This window comes from Athene cunicularia (assembly GCF_003259725.1).
Source record: "Athene cunicularia isolate RWA chromosome 12 unlocalized genomic scaffold, athCun1 chr12_part1, whole genome shotgun sequence".
Taxonomy (NCBI): domain Eukaryota; kingdom Metazoa; phylum Chordata; class Aves; order Strigiformes; family Strigidae; genus Athene; species Athene cunicularia.
This window is the reverse complement of record NW_020799116.1, coordinates 18,171,720-18,194,251: the sequence shown is the minus strand read 5'-3', so window position 1 is coordinate 18,194,251 and position 22,532 is coordinate 18,171,720. Positions and strand designations below refer to the sequence as shown.

General features: G+C 41.1%; 1 protein-coding gene across 4 annotated transcripts in view; it reads left to right on the top strand.

Annotated features, from left to right (window-relative positions):
* PFKFB4 (6-phosphofructo-2-kinase/fructose-2,6-biphosphatase 4) overlaps positions 1–22,125 on the top strand; it is a 46,883-nt gene extending 24,758 nt beyond the window's left edge. For 2 of the 4 annotated variants that reach the window (XM_026857241.1, XM_026857243.1), the window contains exons 5-14: positions 92–166; positions 1,040–1,096; positions 1,426–1,547; positions 3,176–3,383; positions 3,959–4,105; positions 4,664–4,768; positions 6,393–6,522; positions 6,876–6,938; positions 10,911–10,975; positions 19,268–22,125. In XM_026857241.1, the coding sequence (XP_026713042.1) occupies positions 92–166; positions 1,040–1,096; positions 1,426–1,547; positions 3,176–3,383; positions 3,959–4,105; positions 4,664–4,768; positions 6,393–6,522; positions 6,876–6,938; positions 10,911–10,975; positions 19,268–19,327 (1,032 nt within the window). In that variant the 3' untranslated portion in view covers positions 19,328–22,125. Of the gene's footprint in view, positions 1–91; positions 167–1,039; positions 1,097–1,425; positions 1,548–3,175; positions 3,384–3,958; positions 4,106–4,663; positions 4,769–6,392; positions 6,523–6,875; positions 6,939–10,910; positions 10,976–14,164; positions 14,257–19,267 lie in introns of all 4 variants that reach the window. The other 2 variants (XR_003399270.1, XM_026857242.1) reach the window with 2 other exon arrangements.
* The last annotated feature ends 407 nt before the right edge of the window (positions 22,126–22,532 follow it).

Genomic DNA, 22,532 nt, shown 5'->3' with positions numbered 1-22,532 from the left:
AACCCTTATTTTTGTTGTTACTAACACAGTGCTTTTCACAGGCTATGATGCCTTTTTAATTCCTCTCTCCCCCCTTTGTAATTATTCCCAGGTCTTTGATGCTACAAACACAACTCGAGAACGCAGAGAAACTATTTACAAATTTGGTGAAGAAAATGGATATAAGGTGAGTCAGAAGCAAAAGAGTTCTGCACTAATGCCTGGACAAGTAAGGCAGTGGTAGTTTTGCCCTTATCTGTACTCCAAATGAAGTGCACTAGCATAAGCCACAACCTTCCTAGATGTTTAGTCAATAATGCATTTTGCGTTCTCAAGAATTGTTTCTGATTAAGTCACCCAGTCCTCATTTTTACCATCTTTAATGTTTGTACTGCTTGGAGCTAATCCCTTATGTGCTGTGGCTTCAATTCTGTCACCCTGAGCCTGTAGTTCTGAGTGTACTGTCAGCAAGAGCTATTTAAAATACGGTTCTTGGTGCAGTTCAGATTTTTGCTGCAGAAACACATAGGGAATTCTGTTCTAGTTCTGTACAAACCAAAACCTTTCTGTGACTTTTTGCCTTCTGTCCAGGATTGTTCTGCATTTAGCTGTTCTCCAGTAATCCTTCATTTCCTCTAAACTTGCATCTTCATAGACCTTTGAGACAGCAAAACACAAACCTCTTTAAGTTAGGCTACTCCATTAGTGGAAAAGCTTCAGAAGTATTAGTTACTGTTTGTGTGCTGAACTTGCATCCTCTGCATTTATGTCTTCCACTTCCGTGCTAAATTTTTCTTCCTGCAAAATTTTTCCACTTGCAAGCATTGTTGGAGAAAAGAGTGTAGAGCATGATGCTTCAGGGAATGGCAAGTCAACAGTTCCTCATGAGAGGGTCTGGAGAAACCATCTGAGTAAATGGAGGGCAGACATGGCTCTCTTAAAAAAGGGTTAGCATGGAAGTAGGCAACATGCTGCCTGTGTGTGTTAATCTTTAGAGGCATTTTAACGCATCTTCCTTCTTCCTTCCTTCTGCACACCTGACTTCCCATTTGGACTGAAGACTTTTTTTGTTGAGTCAGTATGCGTAGATCCAGAGGTCATTGCTGCAAACATTGTGGTGAGTATAGGAAAGTTTGCTTTAACTGCTTTAAGTCAAGAAGTTTAAAGTAGCTCAGTATTTTTAGAAGTATGTTATAAGAACTTCCAATAGCAAAAAAAATTAACTCCCATTAATGGAACAGTTTTAATTTATTTTGCTGTCCATGTGTATATTAACTCAGAAGTTTAATTCTGTGAAGAATGGCTCTTTTTGCTTTACATGGATTTTAATAAACTTCCAGAAAATAAATTCTTGTGTAGCATTCCCTCCTGTTCCTATTTCTTTAAACTTTCATTAAAAAGAGAAAGAAACGTACATTACTACTTTGCTGTTTTTATTTTAAACAGCAAGTGAAGCTGGGTAGTCCTGACTATGTTGATTGTAGTAATGATGAAGCAACAGAAGACTTTATGAAAAGAATAGAGTGCTACAAGAATTCTTATGAGACATTAGATGAAACTCTTGACAAGTAAGTGAGAAAATAATACTGTGATCACAACTGGGTTATTTTATGATGTTTTCTTAGGGGATGGAGCATCCTGTATTGGGGATTAGGGCTTTCTAGTCATGTTTTAATGGTTTAAGCTCTCTTTCCTTTGGCAAATCAGAGAGAGTTACTCTGGGGGTGTAGCCTGGAAACTTGCTTGCTTGAGGAAAGTAGGCTAATGAGTACTCTGGGACAATATTCTTTTTGATTTTCCCACTTGGAGAATGGTATGATTCTTCAGTGCTAGAACCAGCGTTTAGAAATTATTCCAGACTTCCTGTAGTGGTTGGTTGTTACTTGTTCTTTTTAGTAGGTAGAGGAGACCCAAGGGATTTGTAACTGTGACTTAATTTATTTGTGTGGCTAAGATGAATTTGAACACATCAGTCTTAAAAATGTGACTTCTAAATTTATTTATTTGTGTTTGCAAATTATCCTACAGATGCAGGGCTGTGAGAAACTCTCTTAGCTAGATTATTTGCCCTCATGCCAAAGCATTCATCTGTTTTTCATTCACTTTCAACACTTGAAAGTAAGGTAGAGATGAACCATGTGGAGAGGAGCCCTGTTTTTCTTGCTATAGTCCAGGATTTCAGTGTGAGATTTTGAGCTGCACTCATGCCAGGTGCTCCTGGTTTGTCTCAGGACCTGTGCTGTAAGGAAGGCTGAGCTGCTTTTTAATGCAATTGAGTGTAAGCATTGTGAAGCTGCTTCAGTCAGATCAGTTCATGCATGTAATTTCTGTGATGGACCTAATGGTTGTGCCTGGGTAATGATTAAATCCAAAGAACACTATCAGAGATGAGGTGATGATGCTTGCTTCTCATCACCTCCATTTGGTTTTGTTATAAGTTTTCTTGTTTTATTGTGGTGTGATGTCTCAAAAACCAATAGTGAAACCAACAGTGGTTATTTTCGGCTTATTAGACTTTTTTTCCTCCTTTAAACTAGATGCTACTCTGAAATTATAGCTCAGATGAGACAGGATAAGCACTGAAAATTGAAATTATAACCTGTCTGATGCTGAGATAAGGTAGCAATGGGGAAAATTACAGTACTGTTAATAAATAGTTGTTGAGTGGTTGAGAGAATTTCCTGCTTCAAGCTAGTCCCTGGTCCTTCTAATGCTATAGTTTTTTCTGAAAGGGTTAACAGATGGGTAAATAGTGACCCTGCCATTTGGCCCCTAGGTGCAATCAGACAAATACTTGCTGTGGGGGAAGTGTTTGTATCCTGGAGAAAAACATCTAGTATCATAAAATACCTGGATATCTTATTGAAGCTGCCACAGCTGAATGACTCCACTGAATTTTCCTTTCAGTGGGAGGGCTGTATTCTTCCAAGAGCAAGATCTGGTACAAGTAAAAGGAACAAAAAAGAAGGTGGTATTAGAGTTTGCGTGTGAAAGGAATAGAGCTTGTCCAGTACCTTTTGGAGTATTGCATTGTTTCTTAGGACTAATGAATGTTCCATGGGTAATGGAGGGTTGGTTTATTGCTTTGGCTTGTTGCCCCTTTGTTTTATAATGAGGGAGAGGGTGGGAAGGTTGTGATACATGTTAATAGAAACTACGTGGAATCTTACATATTTTTTTTGTTTGCTCATGAAAGGGATCTTTCATATATTAAAATTATGGATGTTGGAAGGAGTTACCTTGTAAACAGAGTAATGGATCACATTCAGAGCCGGATTGTCTACTACCTCATGAATATCCATGTGACTCCTCGGTCAATCTACCTCTGTCGACATGGAGAAAGTGAACTCAATCTCAAAGGGAGAATAGGAGGAGATCCTGGATTGTCTGTCAGAGGGAAAGAAGTACGTACCTCCTGAACAAGTGTGACTGAATTTTGTGTGTATGTGTGCAGTTTGTGCTGTGTAATTACAGTTTTCTTCCTCTACACCCTTTTCCTCTTAACATGTTTAAGAAGGGTTTTTTTAGTTGCGTGTGTGGGTAGTGGAAACTGGATGGACACGCTTTGTGCGTTGTGATTTGGTACATGGTCTTTTATCTGTCGTTCTGTTGCTTGAAATTCGTTTTTATCCTACAGCACAAAGCTGTTGTCAAGAGGGCTTTATTTTTTAACTGTATTTTTCTAAAATCCTGACTTGTTGGATAACTGGGAAGGTTTACAAATTAAAGCTAAAAGGAAAATCCCTGGACATAAAGATAAGAACTGCAGAAAACTTGTGTCTTCCTTCTATTCTTTTCTGTCTCTCTCCTATCCCTCTTGGCTTAACAGAATGTGTTGTATTTCTTAGCAAAAACTTTGACAGAGCCTTTTGGAAAAGTTATAATGAGTTTACAGAGGCTAGAGCCTGTGTGTTCCAAACTGAACTCAGAGTGTGTTGGCTCTGAGCCCTCATCCAGTGTCTCGTGTTTTTTTTTTCAGTTTGCCAAAAGCTTGGCACAGTTTATTAATGAGCAAAACATCAAAGATCTGAAAGTCTGGACCAGCCAGATGAAAAGGACAATTCAGACTGCTGAAGCCTTGGGAGTGCCTTATGAGCAGTGGAAGGTTCTGAATGAGATAGACGCAGTAAGTTCTTTTCTAAATGTCTAATAAGTTGCTTTGTTTGCTAGGGATGAAGGAAGTACTTAATTTTGTAACGATATGCCTTTTATAGGATAGGAAGTAATTTAAGCTGGTTCTAGAGGCTGGGAAGATTGTAATTAATTCCTGTTAACAATGCTAAACGCTTTATTAAATTTTGCTGTAAATAATTTAGCCTTGGTTTGTCTTTCCCAGTAAAACATTCCCTGTAGAAGCCATGATGCTATGAAAATTTTGATAGGTGGGTGTTGCTAGTTGGCACTTTCCAACTGTATCAGATAGATAGATAGATAGATAAGCAGGTGCAATAGATAAACTATGACCTTGCTCCGTGACCTTGCTTGCCCATATATGTAACTTGACAGATCTAATGATTCTTTCTAATCACATCTGGATCCAGCAAGAGTTTCCTGTTCATCATGTGTGACCATTTTGTCAAAGGAACAAAACGCATTTTATATATGGTTTTATTTAAGAGTGATATCTGCTTTTTGCACTGCTGGAAATAAATTCTTTTTAAAAGAGTATTTTTATCACCTATAGGGAGTGTGTGAAGAAATGACATACGAAGAAATACAGGAAAATTATCCGCTTGAATTCGCACTGAGAGACCAAGACAAATACAGATACAGATACCCTAAAGGAGAGGTATGCTATTTTTTTTTCTCCTAAGGTGAAGGGTTTCCTTGTCTCCTTGAACACATGTATACTGGCTTTTGGAAGGAAAAAACAAATTTTGAAATTAATAAAAAGGTTGTTCCTTTCTCCAGGGGATAGCCCATAGGAGCTTGCAAGGACTGAGCCCAGACCATTTAATTTGATTCAGGGCTTGAAAAATAATAGATTTAGAAAAACAGCTGAGAGCTTTGATCTTGTGGGCATCGTTTCTATGCTGGTCCTGCAGTGATAAAGCAGGAGGAATGATTGCAAGGCTTCAAACTATTGCATATGCGAACATACTGCCAAGATCGCCTTTTGCTATTCATCCTCGCTGTAGATAATGGCTGCTTTGCATGCGGTTCCGGCTGAAATGCTGGGGAAATCTGTAGCCACATTGGTCTTTCACTTTAATAAACTCCTTGCCTCTGGGAAAATAACTTGCTGACAGCTTTTCTAAAGCAAACCCATTAGAGTGCGGCAATTACCAGATGGTCACACGGCCTGCCCGTGGGTGCGAAAGGCTTCGGTCAGGGCAGCAGGGCGGAGGAGTAATTGGACCAGCTGCTCGCTGTTTGTGCCGTGAGGAAGCGGGGCTCTGTGTTGCTCTTCCCTCAGCAGTCAGGAGTCATCTCTGTGATAAGAGCAGCTTGTGATAAGAGCAGTGTTCCTGCGGCTGTGACCCCCGTCTTACTAATGAGGCAGTCATTAAGCTGCAAAGTTCTCCTAGTCCATTGGAACAAGGACTGTTTGTTTTTCAATCCGATGCCATCCTCTAGGATGGTAACAAACACATCAAACTCCCTCATCGCCTTGGGGTGATGAGCTGATTTCAGTCGTTTGTCAAAGGCAGTTTCTCTGTCGCAGGGGTTTGCACTGCCTCGCTGGAGACCGCTGGGTTTCCCTTGCCAGGGTCTGAATCAGCAGTGCCGCTTCCCCGCCGGGCAGCCCCGGGCCTCGGCGCTCTGCTCTGGGCATGCCCTGCGCCGTGGCACGGCTTGGACGTGGTGTCTGCGCGTGGAAATGGACGTAAGGGTGCACGGGGGGCAGGCCTGGTGTGTCCCCGCTGAGCAGATTGATGTGTGCGTGCTGCTGTGCAGGCTGCGAGAGAAACCCGGCCTCGCTCTGTGAGTGCCGGTGGGATGGTGGCTGCCGTCGCCAGGCCAGTTCATCAAACCCACCGTTTGTTTTCAAAGGGCAGCCTGAGCAAGTCAGGCTTTGTGAAGTCTTTGTACGCTGACTGTAGGCTGGGTTTCCCAGAGTTTTGCTTTTGAAGATGTGGTATGGCAAATGATGTGCAAGATTTAACCTGTGCATCTGCAGATGCTGTGAATTAAATTCTAGGTATTTTGTGGAAATTTTTTGATCATAGTGACTAATTTAATAAAGCTTTTCCATCAGAGAGATTATTTTGTTATATGTATGCTCTTTGATAGTCTGGAAGACCTGAACTGTGTTCTTAATTTCAGGAAAATTTATTACTACAATATGTGTCTGTGCACCAATATAACATATAGAAGATGACTAATATGAAAGTAAGATCCACTGTATATACATATACTCTTCAAAGAGTTTTCCCTTTTTAACGTGCTGTGTATTTCTCATCCCCACCCAGTCCTATGAAGATCTTGTTCAGAGACTGGAGCCAGTAATTATGGAACTTGAAAGGCAGGAAAATGTGCTTGTCATATGTCACCAAGCTGTCATGCGGTGTTTGCTTGCATATTTTCTTGACAAGCCTGCAGGTAAGCCTTCCTTGATACACTACAAGTGGTCTGTTTTTTTTTTAAATGTACTGATTACCATTCCAAGCAGTAAGTTCTAACAATTCCCTTTATCATCAGAGGGTGGTTGTGCTAGGCAAGTACACAAGTATAATTTTTTGTATTGACTTGGTAGTTGATTTTTATTGAGCTGCTCCTCACCTGTAATGTTTGGTTTTTGCTCTGTTTGAGTAGCACCTCTGTTGCATGCTAGGATAGAAAACAGATACGCTGTCAGATAAAAAGACATTTAAGTGGTTGACCTGTAGCATGATAGAAAAGTTAGTGTTCTTGTAATCTGTATTTCATATGTAATTTGTTGTTTGATTTCTCAGAACAACTGCCTTACCTGAAGTGCCCACTGCATACTGTCTTAAAGCTAACCCCGGTGGCTTATGGTGAGTAGTATTAAGTATATATAATATTTAAATCTAACTATGCTGTCTGTGTAAAGTTTGTGCAGCATTTAAATTAAAGCACATTTAAAATTTATTTTGCTTCAAAATAGAATTGAACAATTACGTTTGACATTGCATGTATGCCTGTACAGCTTTGTTAGAATCAGTGAATCCTTTGGTTTTACACTGGCTTTGTGTTATGCCAGAAAATATGTGTGTATTAGTGAAGGCATGAAAATACCAGTGACTGTAACTGCTAGGGGACAACTTTCTTTTGTACTCAGTTCATATGCTGTTTCGCTAATTCTTCTGGCAAACCCGTGCCATTTACACATCTGGAACAGTAAGATCTACATTTTTATTGATGTATTTGAGGGTATTGCTTTTTAGAAGACAGGCAAATTTACATTTATGTAAGTTTATCATTTTACAAAGGCTTCCCCTTACCCTTAAATTTAACTCTGTTCTCTTTTCCTGAAGTATTTTTTTCCCCCCACTACATGAATTTACCTTGTTGTTGTTGGCGTTGTTTGCCAGCAGCTATTATCAGTGCTTAGCTCAGGGGCTTTAGCTAGCTTGTAGAGTGGGGGGTATGGGTTGTAAGACATACTTCTTGGGTTTTAGGCTGATTGCTAATTAAGTTTTGTGTGTGTTTCAACCTCCTCTTCACACGTGCCTGCTGTTAATTGTATTTATGTGATGGTTTAATTATATCTTCTAATATCACACTTTAGCAGATTATTCATAGACAGAGAACTATCTGCACATTTTACCAGGAAATGGATTGTCAAAAAATCCTAGTCGAATTATTAATCAGAAATGCAAAGCTGTCTTTGACTATCAGCTTTGAGAAACAGCAGTCTAGACCTGTACTTCTTTGTTAAGTGTAAAATAAAGTTGAGACAAAGTAACTAGCTGTTACTGTGAAATCTGTCTGAAGAGATTTTTGTCATTTAATTGAGGTGTCCTCTTACAGTAATAACTGCCTGTGCTTTGGTGACATCTGGTGTTCCTAGCCTTGCATGACAAGCTGGTGTTTTGAAAATAGAGAACGGTTAAAACTTTTTTTTTTTTTTTTTTTTTTGAAACTGCATTCTCTTGACTTGGTAGTCTCAGCCTGTTTTCACAGAGTGGTTTTTGTTTTGAGGTGGGTTTTGTTTTGGGTTTCGGTTGTTTTTTTTTGAGAAGTTGGGTGACTTCATAAATTTTAAGAGGGCTTGCATGTTTGCAGTGTTTACTCAGACATTAAATGAGGAAGGAAAAGTGGTGTGAAGTATGGTCCTTGTCCTTTTGACTTCAGTTCTTTTTTAAAGTGCTTGATACATATGTCTGATTAGCACATTTCAGTCGACCTACTTTTTGGAATTTGACCATCTGAAAATACAAGGGCTGTGTAAACTATTTATACAGTCATAATCTATAGCATTATTTCAAGTTGATGTGTCACTTGGCTCCAGTGAGGCAGGGTGCAGGATCAAACGTGGTGTGTTTAATACCTTCCAGCTAATCCTGTTCTAGGGTAGCACCTCCCTTAGGGGTTTGCTCTTCCTGGCGTTTGAAGCATCATTTCCACCCTGCATGTCTGATCTTTAGTAGAGGAACATCTGTTATGGCCTGACAGTTGGATTAGGATAAATTAGACTTTTATCCAACAATCCAGTATAGTGGTGGTCTGTGTGGGAGCACTCAGGAAAGATAAACTGTGTCTTGCTGTAGGTATGAACTTGCACATTGGTAATTTAAAATGAGCTGCACATTGTAATTATTGTGGAGTAACTCATGTCCCTTTAGTTTATACTCAAAGCTTTCCATATGATACTTTTTTCAGATTCTAACCTGAGGTGGTGGTAAGGACTGTGGAAGTGTGTCTGCTGTCGTAACCCATCCTTAGTAACAGCTGGCACCAGGAATCAGAGCTTGTTTTGGCTTGGTCTTGGGGCTCGCAATGGATCTGTGAACAGAAGGATGACTAGGGTACTCCGCAGTGGAAGATGTGTGCTGTTCCCCTTAAAATCTGTTCTCTGGTCCACTGTTTCTGAGTGCTGACCCTCCTGCTGTGTTTGCTCACAGTGTTCGTGACAGATGAGGTTTCTCAGAATAGGCTTCCCTAAGATGCCTTACTAATTTTTATATATATATTTTAAAGTGCAATAGTTTTCTAAGAAAGGGGGAAAATCTCTTTTTTTTTTTATTATGTAGTCATTCTATGGAGTGTTGTTGCATTTAGGGTAAGAGAGAAATCCCCTTGCGTTCTAGCTGGCCCTTAGAGATCAAAGGGGCTAGGGGTGGCTGGACTTATCCCTTAATAGGTATGGCAGTTGGGACCATGACTATATAAGTCTGACCCAGCCCAAGCAGGCACTCAGGAGAAACAGTCAGATTCACAAATAGTACAGTTTATTTTCATGCAATGTTTACAGATTCTTTAGGGTTGCCTACGATAAATGCATGAACTGCAGGTTGGCTATATTGTGCTACTTAAAAGAGGAAAAAAACCCAAAACAAAATGATTGCAATCTCACACACACAGTTCCCCGAGGATACACTGGGGTGTAGCCAAGGGAATCTTACCAAAAGGTGTCCCTTCTGGGGGGGAGCAAGAGCACAAACCCATCGATCTGTCCCTCTGATTCGGTGTCGGATTATTGTCCCTCCAAGTTAGGTACAAACTTGGGGTACTATTTATTGTAGTAGGTATGGTGAGTGGGTGGGACTGTAGTCAAATAATTATTTTATCATTAATACATAATTAGTTTCATGGTGCCAAGGGGTACGGCTGTTTTTTTGTGGGAAAAAGGGAGGATGGGAAGCAAGGTTGACTTGGTACAATGGGTGCATCTGGGTTGTGTGGGAAGGAAGGGAGGATGAGGCACAGAGTTGGCTGGTTGATAAATAAAAATCATATTTCGAGGGAACCAAGCAGAACAGGAGATAAATCTGTCCTTGAAGTGAAAGAATGGTACCGCACGGCCTGCCCCCCGCTTCGCATTCCTCCTTGGCGCCACATCAGACACAAATCACTGGACCTCCGTCCAGTCCTGTGTTTGTTCTGGACACTCTGTGTCAAGGCAAATGTATGCTTTGCAAGTTTCTCACTGTTTTGCTCTTTTGCCTTCCTCAAGCTTCCGATACCCAATTTTCCAATACATAATTTTCAATACCTAACAAGTGTGTTATGGCTTCAGGAAATAAGTGAGCAGAAAAATTTGAAAAGGTATTTGTGATAGAAGATGGACTCTGAGGTATGTCAGAGGAATTTGAGTATTACTGAATGTTGTGTAGGGTAGTGTAGCTTATAACAGTCATGTTTGTGTGAGATAAGACTGTTTGGCAATCAGATCATGCTTAAAATGATGTGGCCACAGTGAATTCAGTAGTCATTATCTAAGTAGGTATGTTTATACTACCTGAATAATACTTGTCTCTTCTGACTGTTTATTTTTTCTTGCTGCTTTGGAGTTTTCCATTTCTGGGTGAAAAAAAGTTCCTTTTCAGAAGTCACCTTTAAAGTTCCATTTAGCTTGGGGTTAAAGCTGTTTTGCATGCATAGAGGAATAGGAGTTGCTAACAACACACAGTGTACCTTCTCATAATCATTTTAATGTTTTAAAAAATGGAAGCTGTGTTTATCTTCCGAATTACAATGAAATTCTAAGAAGTCTATGTTACAAGTAAGAACTTCCTGACTGAATGCTGTTGTTCATGTGTGTTTAAAAATGAGAATCTGTTTCAAAGAAAATAATGATAAAGCTAAGGTGTGAATAGGAGATGGATTATCAGATGGAGAATAACGTTCACCCTGATGGAATAGATTCACTTTGATAGCTTTAGCTATTCAGAATTTTGGCAATTCTAATATAAATCAGAAGGAGGAAAGTGATTAACCTTCACCAATTCAAAATTAGATTGCATCTTTATTACAATTTCATTTTTAAAGCAGATCAATTCTAAAAATATGTTTTCTATCAACAGGATGTAAAGTAGAGTCTATATTTCTGAATGTTGAAGCTGTAAACACACACAGAGATAAACCTGAGGTAAGAATATTTTTCAAATTGGACAATTTGATGTACTATCTGAGCTGATTTCCATTGTCCTTGTGGTTAGAAATTATTTGATAACTCGGCTGAGCATATTTAATTTTATGTATCAAGCTTTGCTACTGTTTTTTGTTGGGGGTGGGGGGAAAAACCATCCTTTTTGTTGTGCAAATTTGTCTTGGATATGAGCTCTAGCTGGAGTAGTTTATCTTCAAAAATTGAATGAGAGTTGAAGATACATATCAGTCTAAAAACTATGTAAAGTTCTCCCAGGCTTTGTCATTCAGCACAAGTATGGTATAGTCAAGAAGTATGTTGTTGTGAATGCCAGGCTTATTTTGGAGAGAGTGAATAATGAAATCATCAGCTTTTTCATCACTGCGATCGTTGCTGTATGAAAAAGAGGAATTGGTGATGCCACCTGTCTTTTCAGCCGAAGCTGGAGAGGAAGACTAGATCTCAGGATACAACAGAGCAACTGGGGAAAAGAAAATTGAGTGAATTTGTAGAATGTAAGTGGAGATAAGATGTCAGACCATGGCAGCTTCATACTCTCCCCGTGTCAGGCACACAGTTCTGTGTGCTTGTTGACGTGAGCTTAGGTTGATTGTGCTGCTCGTGCAAAGCTCTTCCATTGCTGCATTATGAAAGTTATGTATCTAAAATGAGCCATGAGTAAAAATTTCTGGTTCCCTTGCAGATTCTCATGCTAATGCTACTAGGTAAGGCACTGATTCTGCTGGGGTTATGAGCCGTGCTTACTGGTGACTTAAAAGTCAGTTTGATAACACAAAGAAAAAGGGCTGTTTGTGGTGGTTTTCAGAACAGTGCTTTACGGTGAAAAGGAATATAGTGATAAATGTGTTTTCATGTGTGTATTCAATAAGGCATGTGACACAAAATGCCGTACTTATTAGAGGGTACACATTTATGGCAGTTGTGCAGAATTCATCCTGGAGAGGTCTGCAAAGGACTTTGGTTTTAATGACTTGGATGTTCAGAGTCTGAAAATACTGACTTTTGGCTGTTCATAGCCAAGACATTTTCTATTAGATAGTCGTATTGCGTGTTTCCTTTCTCCCTTTCTCCTTTGTTTTTCTGCTTTACCACTTTTGTATCTCAGTGGGGTTCATGAGGTTTAGGAAATCCATTCTGTTTTCACAGTGCCTGAGAGGTGCTGGAGAAGTGTGGTGAAAATAAATGAGGATGTCTTAGAGCAGGTGTTAGGTTATCCATGTTGGATGATATAGATCAGCTGAACATCTTCAGCTTGGCTGATAAAACATTGGTGCTGAATTTACAGCTTGCTAAAGTGCCTTGGGAATTGCTGTTGGGCATACAGCTCCTCTAACTGAAGCCGTTTATTTCCAGGGGAGAGCTCTGTCTGCATCACCAAGTGACTCTTAATGTGTCTAGGAAATGCTGTGGCCATACTGACGTTGGTGTTGGGTGGCTGTGTTTCAGATGCATGTAGAGGATCATGCAGATTGTTGCATTACAGTGGGCACGAAGACACAAAACTCTTTAATTTGAACAGAAATAAATTGAATTAGTGATATTTAAAAAAGAAGAAAAGCAGCCAGAGGTATTGTTGTTAAAAAACCTCAAACACTCTTCTCCCTCTGCCCCCAAAGAAACCCAGAGCAGTGAAGTATGGGTGATGATACGATGTTTATTTAGTAGGACTGAATGAAGGGTTAAATTGACATTGTCTGCATTTGAATGCTGCTCGGAGGCCTATGAACATTTCAAAAGCTTTCATTTACATCACCTACGAAAATGTTAATGACTTCTGTAAAAATTAAGTTTTCAAATAGTCTATCGAAGTCAAAGTATTTAATTAAATACAGCGTCACAGATTGTTAAACAATGGAACTGATTCAGAATTGCCCAGTGAGCTGTTCTGTGCTCCCACAAGTAATTTGTAGTCCCCGTTTCAGAACAGAGCACTCCTTTTTGGCTTCAGCTGAGAGCATCTATTTTCACATTGCAGAAACACAGGCAAAGCACTGGAGTGTTTGTTTATAGTGTGTGTAAACTTCATTGTATGATGATGGTTTGTCCGAAGTGGATTGAAGCCTTGTGTTTGTCAGCATTGTAGTGGCTTAAGTTCCTGACCTTTTCAAATGAAGGAGTGTATAGTCTTTCTACTGAAAACAATTCAGGGGAATTACTTCAGCAGTTGCTTGGGTACTCCCTTTGGGCTAGAAAACAAGCCCTGGGCTAAGATGTCTACTTTGCACCTCTGTCTTAGTGAATGACAGATAGGGAGATTGCAAGAAACCCAGATCTCCTTTTTGATTTTGGGGGGAAGGGGAGAGGGAGGTGTTTAGTGAGAGGTGAGTTTGCTTACCACAGTATAAACCAAATAAGACTCATGAAGCCCATCAGTGCCAAGTTTGAAGAATTGGCAGTGATTTGACATAAAATGGGCCAAATCCTAGATCAAGATCTTGTAAGGAACTTCAGTTTATCACAGTCGACTTTCGTCATGGCAGGACAATTGTAACTGCACGGTCTTTGGGACTTGCATGAGGTAGTACCGTGGCTGGTGATCCCTGAGCCTGGTGCACACAGCTGCACTCAGAGCTGCGCTGCCTAGTGTGAGTGTTGGGCTGTGCTGGTGTTCTAGTTTGTTTTGAATAATTTGCTGCATTGAATGTCTTTTTTTCTACAGCCTCTGCAAAATGAGGTGAGATCTAGTTGGTGTGATCAGTCTCAAATGGTTAAGGTGTCTGGGAAGGTATTTTTCTATTTTGTCAGAGGCAGTACATTGCCTTATAACAGAAAATGTTAAAAGTCTTCCCTTGGGGAAGAAGTATATGGCATAGTTCAGCAAAGCACTGAAAGTTGCTTAATGGATCGACGTGTATGTGCTGAAGCACGTGTCTAAGTGTATTCCTGCTTGGGCCTGTAAAAGACTTCCTCCTAAACATGAATGACTTGAGCTTTGGTAATACTATCAGCATGGGATCAGCAATTACTGTAAATACGTTTTCCTGCTGTCCAGTTCTGGGACACCAACCAGCTGTCAGTCTCCTGCATTCTTGGGGTATGGGGTTTTAAAAAAAAATCTGCTTTTAAAGAAACGCAGCTGTATACTTGTGAAGGAATCTGATGGGGGTTTTTTGTTGCTCTTACTGCTGCATGATAAAAATTCTCCTCTGTATTTTTATTATTACACAGAATGTAGACATTTCCAGACCTCCCGAGGACGCTCTTGTAACAGTCCCTGCTCATCAGTGAATCCTGTGTGCTGATCAACTATCGAACTTGGGGTGCTGTTTTCATCCTACTACTTCAAAATAAATGGAAAAACTAATCATTCCAATCACTTTGAAATAAAAAAGCCCCACCCAAACCCAACAACTCAAAATCCAAACCAGATGTTTGTACAGTGCATGACTTGAAAAAATTATCAAATCACAGTAAAACTATTGCCCTGGTTAATTTATCGTGGATGAGTTATCAAACATTGATCGGCTGTCACTGGAATGCTGTTTTAGTAAATTGCTATAAAGATCCTGCAGCATTAAGTTTTATTGTAACAGCCAGCGATCATTAAATATTAGTTGCAGTGCGTTTATGAAAGCCATGAAACACAACATCCTGTGTGAGATAAGAAAAAGTTGAAGTTTGTTTTCTAGGCACCAGTATTATCTATTTCAGTGCCCTTGGGAGTGATTGGACTGCTATGTAGCGTAAAATAACAATCCATAGTTACTGTAAAACCTTAATCCTGCTGATCCATAGCACTAGTGCTTTAGATGTGCTAATTAATGATGTGCTGTTTGAGGAGGGTGGCAAGTTTTCACTTAGTTCCAGAGCAATTATTCAAGGTACAAGAATGTGTATAAATGTTCTTAATATTCAACTTTTCTTAACAGCTGTTCTACATTAACTAGGCTTTAGGCTTTGCCTGCTGGCAGAAGTGATTTTAGATTTCCTCTTTTCTTGCTTCTTGTACGGATGTGGGTGATTGAGCGTTTACAGCTCCGCTCTGTATGTTTTTGTACCCAGATTTTATCTAGACTGCAGTAAACAGTGTTGACTGTTTCAGAATGTGGAAGCAGAGTTAGCCTGATTATTTTGTAGCTGGGTTGTGGCTTGCCTTGAAAGGGATGGAAATGGGGGGATTTTCCTCCCTCCAGAAGACGTGGGATCTCAAACCAGCAGGGTATGCATCCTAAAGTGATTTACAGCAAAGCCTTTCACGGGCTGGAGAAGACTGCAGCTTGTCTGAGATGCGGTGCCATGCCTTGGCTCCTTTTTCTGTGGTGTTAACAGGGGGCAAAACGAGGCAGTGGGCAGCATCTGACCCATTGAAGAAGCTTTGTTTAGGTAACATCAAGTCTGGGAAAGGCAGAAAATCACCGAATCCTGGAACAGTTTTCTGAAGGGATCTTTTAGTCTTGAAAGTAAGCAAGAGTGGATGTTGTGGCAAGCTTTAATCTCTTAGGTTTCTCAGGTGGTACATTTTTCCAAAACCAGGAGTTTGGAAAAAAAGTGTTACATATCTGCACTTCTAACATTACACTGAAATTTTCAAAGTTTTGTAGCAATCAAGAATGTCGGATATATCTATTCTATTAGTTAATAGTAAGTGGTACAGCGGGAGGTTCTCTGGCCAGGAGAATATATTCAGCAATATCAGCCTCCTGGCCAGAGAACCTCCTGCTGTACCACTGGCTAGTTAAACCAGTATCCCAGGATGGGCTGGGACCAGGGGGGAACCCAGATTATTGTCCTCTCTGTGTTGTGACTGTGACGTGGGAGTGTTTTGTCACTTTCCCATGTTTAGTTATCTCAGCCTCTCAGCATGTGCTTTGTTGTGAAAAATGCTACAGAGGAGGAGATCTGAGCCTGCACTTGCACATGTTAATTAGTGAATACAGTGGCTCTTGCCTGACAGCTGAGGTGACATCCCTGGGAGGTTGGAGGGACACTGGCCATAGTCAGGTACTGAGAAACCATGCTGAAATGCTTGAAAGTGCTGTCACTTCATGGGCCACAGCTAAGGAAGTACTGTGACAATTTAAACTGAACACATTTTTGATGGAGCCCGGATTGCACAGGTGTCTGCTGTGGAAAAACTGAGTGTTGCTGCTTGAAAAAGGGTGGCTTGGACTGTCAGAGGAAATGGACGGGGAAGATGGAAGGAGCAGGAACTTGGTGGGAGAGGAAAGCTGGGCTCGCTTGCTCTGCGGCTCACAGAGGTTGCGGAGGGAGGGGAAGTGGCAGAAGCCCAGGACCCTCCATCCCTGCCTGCGGCTTCCAGTCCATGTCCTGGGGCTGCGCCTGCATGTTGTTCTCTTTGCTGGCATAATGCTCTTTGTGCTGATGTGTGCAGTGGGGTGAAGTGGATATTTAAAAGCAGTTTTGTGCTCTAAGGGCTCTCCTATTCCAGCAGGATTGCTTAATAGTCCTCTCTGGCTTATTTTCTTAGTAAAAGAAAGGCCTGATGCTGGGTGGGAAATGGCAGTGACAGTTTGTGGCGCAGCTCACCAAGGGAAAGCTGGCTGATAGGAATACTGGGTTGTGTAGATTGGGCTGGTTTTCTCTTTATGCCTGTGCTGGTTGTTCAGCTGTGTAGGGCCCTTATTAACTGCATCTGGTCTGGCCGTCTTTGTGGCTCCTGTGCCCTTCAGAACCCCGTAGAGGGGCCTTCATGTGAAATCTTACCGTTTTGCTGTGAAGATCACAGGTTGCTAATCAAAACTGTAATGGCAGACTCGATCCTGTTTGGAAACCCACTTTGTTTCTAGGGGAGGCTCTCTTCTGTAGGGGAAAAAAAAAAGTGCAAAGTAGAGAGAAGTATAATGAAAAGAGGAAGAACAGTGATATAAGATGTATTTAGGTTAATCTGTGTGTTTGGAGTCTTTCCAGAGAGGAGTGGGTGAGATGGACCCTTGTGCAAGGCAGGGTGAGGTTGCTCCTGTCCCCGTGAGCGCTGAGCCTCCTCGGGGAGCAGGCTCTGGAAGCAGCGAGCCCTTGCCCGGGCTGACCTGGGGAGACCCTGACTGCCTTGGTAGAAATAGTATTTTAAAAAGGTGTGTGGTGGTTTTATTTCCACTCCTGTGTTTCCTGGGCTCTCCAGATGTGTTGCTGCTGTGCCGGGCAGTGGCAGTGCTGCCCCCAGGATGGCAGTTTTGTCTAGGTGTGCTTTGGTAAGGCAGTACTGGGTGCTTGCAGGGACAGCTTTTTGTCCCCAAAGAAAGGCTAAAACCTCGGTCGTCTTTCTAAGAAGCAGCACTGTTCCTGTTGCATGACTTTTCTCTCTCAATGCCCATGGCTATTCTGGAAGTAGGTACAATCCCAGCTGCCGTAATCTGCTCTAATGTGATTCCTATGAGTGGGAATCCATTTACCATTAGTGAGGATATTCATCCCTTCCTAAGCCTCAGTTCATCTGGTCTTGCAGGTAGGTATTCTCTTTGTCTAATAGCTCTAGGGTGTGTTTATTAGGATTTATCCCAGGGCAGACTTACCTTTCTTCAGTGTGACAGTTTAGTGTGCTTCGCTTCTCCAGCCTTTTCTCCTTCACATTAATGCAAATTGAAGCACTTTTTGCTTTCAACTTTCTTGACTGCATATTGATATTCCCTCTTGGGTCTGTCTCAGTTGCTAAGATGCTGCTTTCATCTGATACTTGTCATTGATTTAAATAAACTGTATCTTCTGCCTTGTCTTGACCACCTTGTTTCATTTTAGTTTCGCATTATAGCTGTCTGGTTCTTGCTACTTGTGGACTAATTTCCAGTACCTTTGGATTCCTGTGTATTGACGTCCCGTTTCATGCTCCATTTAATTTTCTTTGAATGAACAGCAGATGCTCAGCTTAAAAGATTTTAGCCAATATTCTTGATGTGCCTGTGGAGACATCTCCGCAGTCCCAAGGACTTTCTGGGTATGTTAGATCAATTGCTAGGAAAAATGCAAACACATGAAACAAATGCCAGCATGCTGGGGTTTTTTTCCCCTCTGTGTGGTCATGACGAGTGTGCCTTGTTTTGCCAAGTCCTCATCTTTTTAGGTGCTTACGCTTTCTCCATGCCCTTTGCTGAAGAAAAGATGCTGCCTATAGAAGCATTTTTCTGAAACAGGGTTGTTGCTTTGAAGAGAGGAGTTGGAGAGAGGGTTAGGCAGTGTGGGGGTGGGTGCAGAGATTTCCAGGACTTGGATGACTCGGGCCAGCAGCATTCATGTGTGTCTCCTCAGAAACCTTGGTGCGGTGTGTTTATGGTGAAATACAGGGTGATTTACTCGGAGACTTGAAGGCTGATGAGAAAGGAAGGGGCTGACAGTAATGTATGAGAATTGATAAGGACAGAAGTGATGTCGGCACATTTCAACCCTCAAATCAAATCTGGTGCTGCTTGTTTATCTTCTGTTTTCATAAGAAGTGACTGAAAATCCTAGAAATTGGGGTTGGGGCAGGGATTGACTTGCTTTAAGTTGATGCATTTTGACTGATGGAGTCGTGTGCTGTCCGAGAGTGTGTGCTGAGAGTCCCCCTCGCTGTGTGCTAGTGAGGTTCTCCTTTTCCTTGAGCTGGACTGAAGAGACTTGTTTTGAAAGTGAACTCCAACAGATGCTGTTATAAAGCCACTGAAACATGATCTGATGTCACTGTGACATCTGCCAACATGCTCATGTCTCCTCAAGTGCATTTAAACTTCACGTTACCAGCTCTTTTAGGGAGTTACTGAGTCCTTCAGCTGCTTACAGACAGGATCAGAATTAACTTTATAGCTGTTGGTGTTAAGGAGTCATTTCCTAGAGCATGTTTCAAACAAGGAGAGACAGGCTTCCCTCCCTCCAGGTTTTATCAGTTCTTGTGTGGTTTATGACCTCTGTGTTGTTCTGTTTTTTCTTATACTGTATGCATAAAGACTAGAAGAGATCGTGGATTTGAGAAATGTGGTTTAAAATGGTGGTTAAAGGAAGAAAAGTCTTAAAAACCATAACACTGTGACCTGCATATGGTGTACAGAGACTGTCCTACTAGACCTGCTGTAATCTTAGAGATGTTTTTTCACTGGCAGCAGAGATCCTGCTTTAGGTACCTGAGGGATGTGGGCTCTGTGAAGCGCAGAGTGGCTGGGATGAGGTTGAAGCCTGGCTTCTGACTTCTGCTCATGGGCTGGGACCTTTCCTTGTGTTTTACAAAACATTGAGGAAATAAGCATTAGAACTTGCTCATCTTTTGCCTTGTGTAATAGCCATGTGTTAAGTAAAACTACAACTGAGACTCTTGTTTCAAAATCTTTTTTGTCTTTACATTTTCAGAATGTAGGTGTGGATCGATCGCGAGAAGAAGCTTTGAGGACAGTACCTAACCACCTATAGCTCCAGTTCCCAGGGCACCAGCCCTTCCTCCAGCATAAGAGCGTTAAGTAGCAGCTCAGGTCCAGGAGAACGGAGAAGGTGTCGCTGAGCACCGAGCGAGTTGGAACGAACGCGCCTCCCCTTCACTTTAAGACATTTCGAATGTGATTCAGCTTCTTTGGAGAACACCTGTAGTTGTGGATAACTCCCAGTCCCGAAAGGTATCAGTAAAAAGATTTTATGGGAAGCAGAGTAGTGTTGGTTTTAGATTTTTTTGTATGTAAATTTGTGCAGTTTCAGTGGTTTTTATTGTTCATCTGTGGATACTGCAAGATGGTTAATTGCCCGTGTCAATTTTACTGTCAGATTTTAACTAGATTTTGCTTTCTTTTTTAACTGGTTTTCTAAGAGTTCCTCTTATTTTCACTGTGAATGATTGCCTAGAATTACGTGGAGATATTTTAGATGGCATATTTAACATAGATGAAATTCTACATTTTGAGCATTGGAGGCTTCATGTTGCAAAACTGCTTTAAATGGGAAAGCCTGTCAGCTCTGATTAGCTTTTCTGAGCTTTAGATTGAGCTTTGGTTTGTCAGCCACACTTAAATTTTACTTAAATGGGGAGACTTTCCCTTTGGAAAATAAAAGCCTTAAAGTTAGATTCACTACCTGAAAGATTCTGCTGGCTTAGCAAGATTTTAACATTTTCCAGGCACCAGCTGTATTTTGGAGGGCAGGGGAAGACAGTGTTAAGTGGGGGACATGAGTGGAGTATAGCTGGTAGCCTGGCTAAGGAATTGAGACACACCTTTCTGCTGCAGTTACAGGAGGGAATGGTAGCTTTTCTGAAACAGGAAGGGAGCCCTGTCAAGGGCTGGAGAAGCTGCTTTTCTTATTAGTGCTGTGATTTGTATGGGTTTGTTTTGGTTTTTTTTTTTTAGGCGATTTTTGGAATGAATTTCAACATGAAAGTATATGTTTCTCTTTTATAGCCACATTTAATACGTACATCAGGAAACAGTACAGAAAGGTTAGGTGGAGTTTAACCATTCTAACAGCTCATGCAAGAAAAACACCAGGTAAATTCTGAAATTATTTTTAACACTGGCACACCTGCCTTGGGTTTTTTTGTGTTGTTTTTAAGCATCTTTCACCATCCTAATTCTTTACTGCTCTTTCATGCCTTGAGAAACTCCAGTGCTGAAAATGGAATTTTCTATGTCTGTTGAGGCCACAACCTCTAACTGTACTAAATCAATGTGTATTATGTATGTGTGCTACCAGCTGAAGTGAGCTGCCAGCACTGCTGCTGGCTTTTAGTTCTGAAATGAGGAAAACTATCCTTTGGTAGATGGACTGTGTTGTTTTTTCTAAGGACTTCTCTTCAATTAATTGAGCTTTTATCATGTATGTTGTTGGGGTTGTTTTGCTGGTTTTTTTTTTTCTTTTTCTCAATTCCTGTGTGAAATACTGGGCCCTAGTAACGTAGTTTTGCAGGCAAGGGCTAAATTGTCTTTTGTTTGTGCAGGGTTTATAAAATAATGTGCTGCTGTCGTGATTTGTTTTAATAAGCTAACTTCAGCAATATATTCAGCTCTGGAAGTAAGCCATACTGTATCGCTGGGTTCCGTTGCAGACGAGGAATGTGTAGGGTGCGGAACAACCAGAAACACTTGCTTCAAGCGCTGCTGTCTAAAGCTTTGTGTGTGCGATCCTTGTGTTCAGTAACACCCATTTCAGATCTGTGTTAATTGAGCTGTGTCCATAGCTATTGTGTGAGGAGAGAGACCACACAGCGCTGCTCAGAGAAGTTAATTTATTGATGCGTAGTTAAGAAAGCCGCCTTCGTGGCAGAAATGTAGAAGTAATTTCCCCTCCCGATTTGATGTGTGTTCAGCGTGGGAAGGCTGGGCTGTGCTCCAGGCAGACCTCCACCATCCGAGACCAGGAGTTGTTAAGCAGTTTTTAAATTGAGAAAGTCGGAGTTGATCTGTAGTTAGAGAGGGCAAATCCCAGGAGACTGTATTAGAAAAGCAGGGTTTCACCGGCACACTGTGGTACTTCTCACATTGAAGAACTGTGGTGGAAGGAAAGGTTTCCCCTAGTGAGAGCTGAGCCCAAGGGCTGCTTCTCTTCACTGGCAAGCACGGCTTGAGGTGTCTCCCCTCTCTCCTTTCTTCGTTTTACCCCTCCCAACTTTTATAGAGGTGCTGTAAAATTCCTTGAGGCTTAATGTTTTATGTATAGTAGGTATTTTTATAGCCTGCTTTTGAATATACTGTGATAAGTGTTTTACTAAGTTGGGTGTTCAGTAAAAAGATTGTATACAAGTGTAAATAAACTGTCATGCTGATACTTGAAAAGAAAAAAAAATAAAAATGAAGTTGTCTGTTCTACTTTAGGAAGGTATTAAATCACTGACTGCATCCGACCCTTTCTAGCTGGTGAGAACAAGTGTAGACAATGAATGTAGCTTTGAAGCAAGTGATCAGTTCTCCCCAGGGCACAACCACCTTTCCAGAAAGGCACTGTTAAGAATTGAAGAGTATTGTCACTGTCTGAAAGCTGCGTATGTCCCCTGCTCCTGACAGAACTGTCACTGACAGGGGAGGTGAAAACCCATGTCCTGACCCTGTATATTTGTCCCCATGTTTATTCTACTGCCTTCTGACTGTTAATGCACTTGCTAGCTCAGATGCGGTCTCTCTCAAACGGGATTAAACTGTCTTTTCTTAAATTGTTGGCCTTCGTTGTAATCTTTCAGACAAATGTAATCATTTGACCTTTGATCCAAGTAATAAAGATCAAATGTTACAGCGAGTGCTGATGTGTGTTTCTTTCCATGACTGTTTACAGCAGCTGAAGTGCCAGGTGAGTGTTCCTGCAGGGCAGCAGCTTCCCACAGCTTTTGGAAGTGTGGGAACTGTAGCTTGGTTAAGAAAGTTTATACACAGGCATAAGAATTAAGTTAATTTATCCGCATTGGTTGTTCTACTTTGACAAATAATTTAAGTAACAAACTCAGTAACTGAGGAAGAAGCTAGAAGAATTGGTTAAACAAATACAAGTCAAGATCTGCATGCAACAGAGAAGAAAGGTAAGACTTTATTAATTTTGCCTGGTCATCGCTGTTCTTACATTGTCTTCCACAGGCTGCTGCTTTTTGGAGAAAGCTGAAAACCAACGGCTAAATGCTGCCTTCTAGTACAAACGAGCATGTATA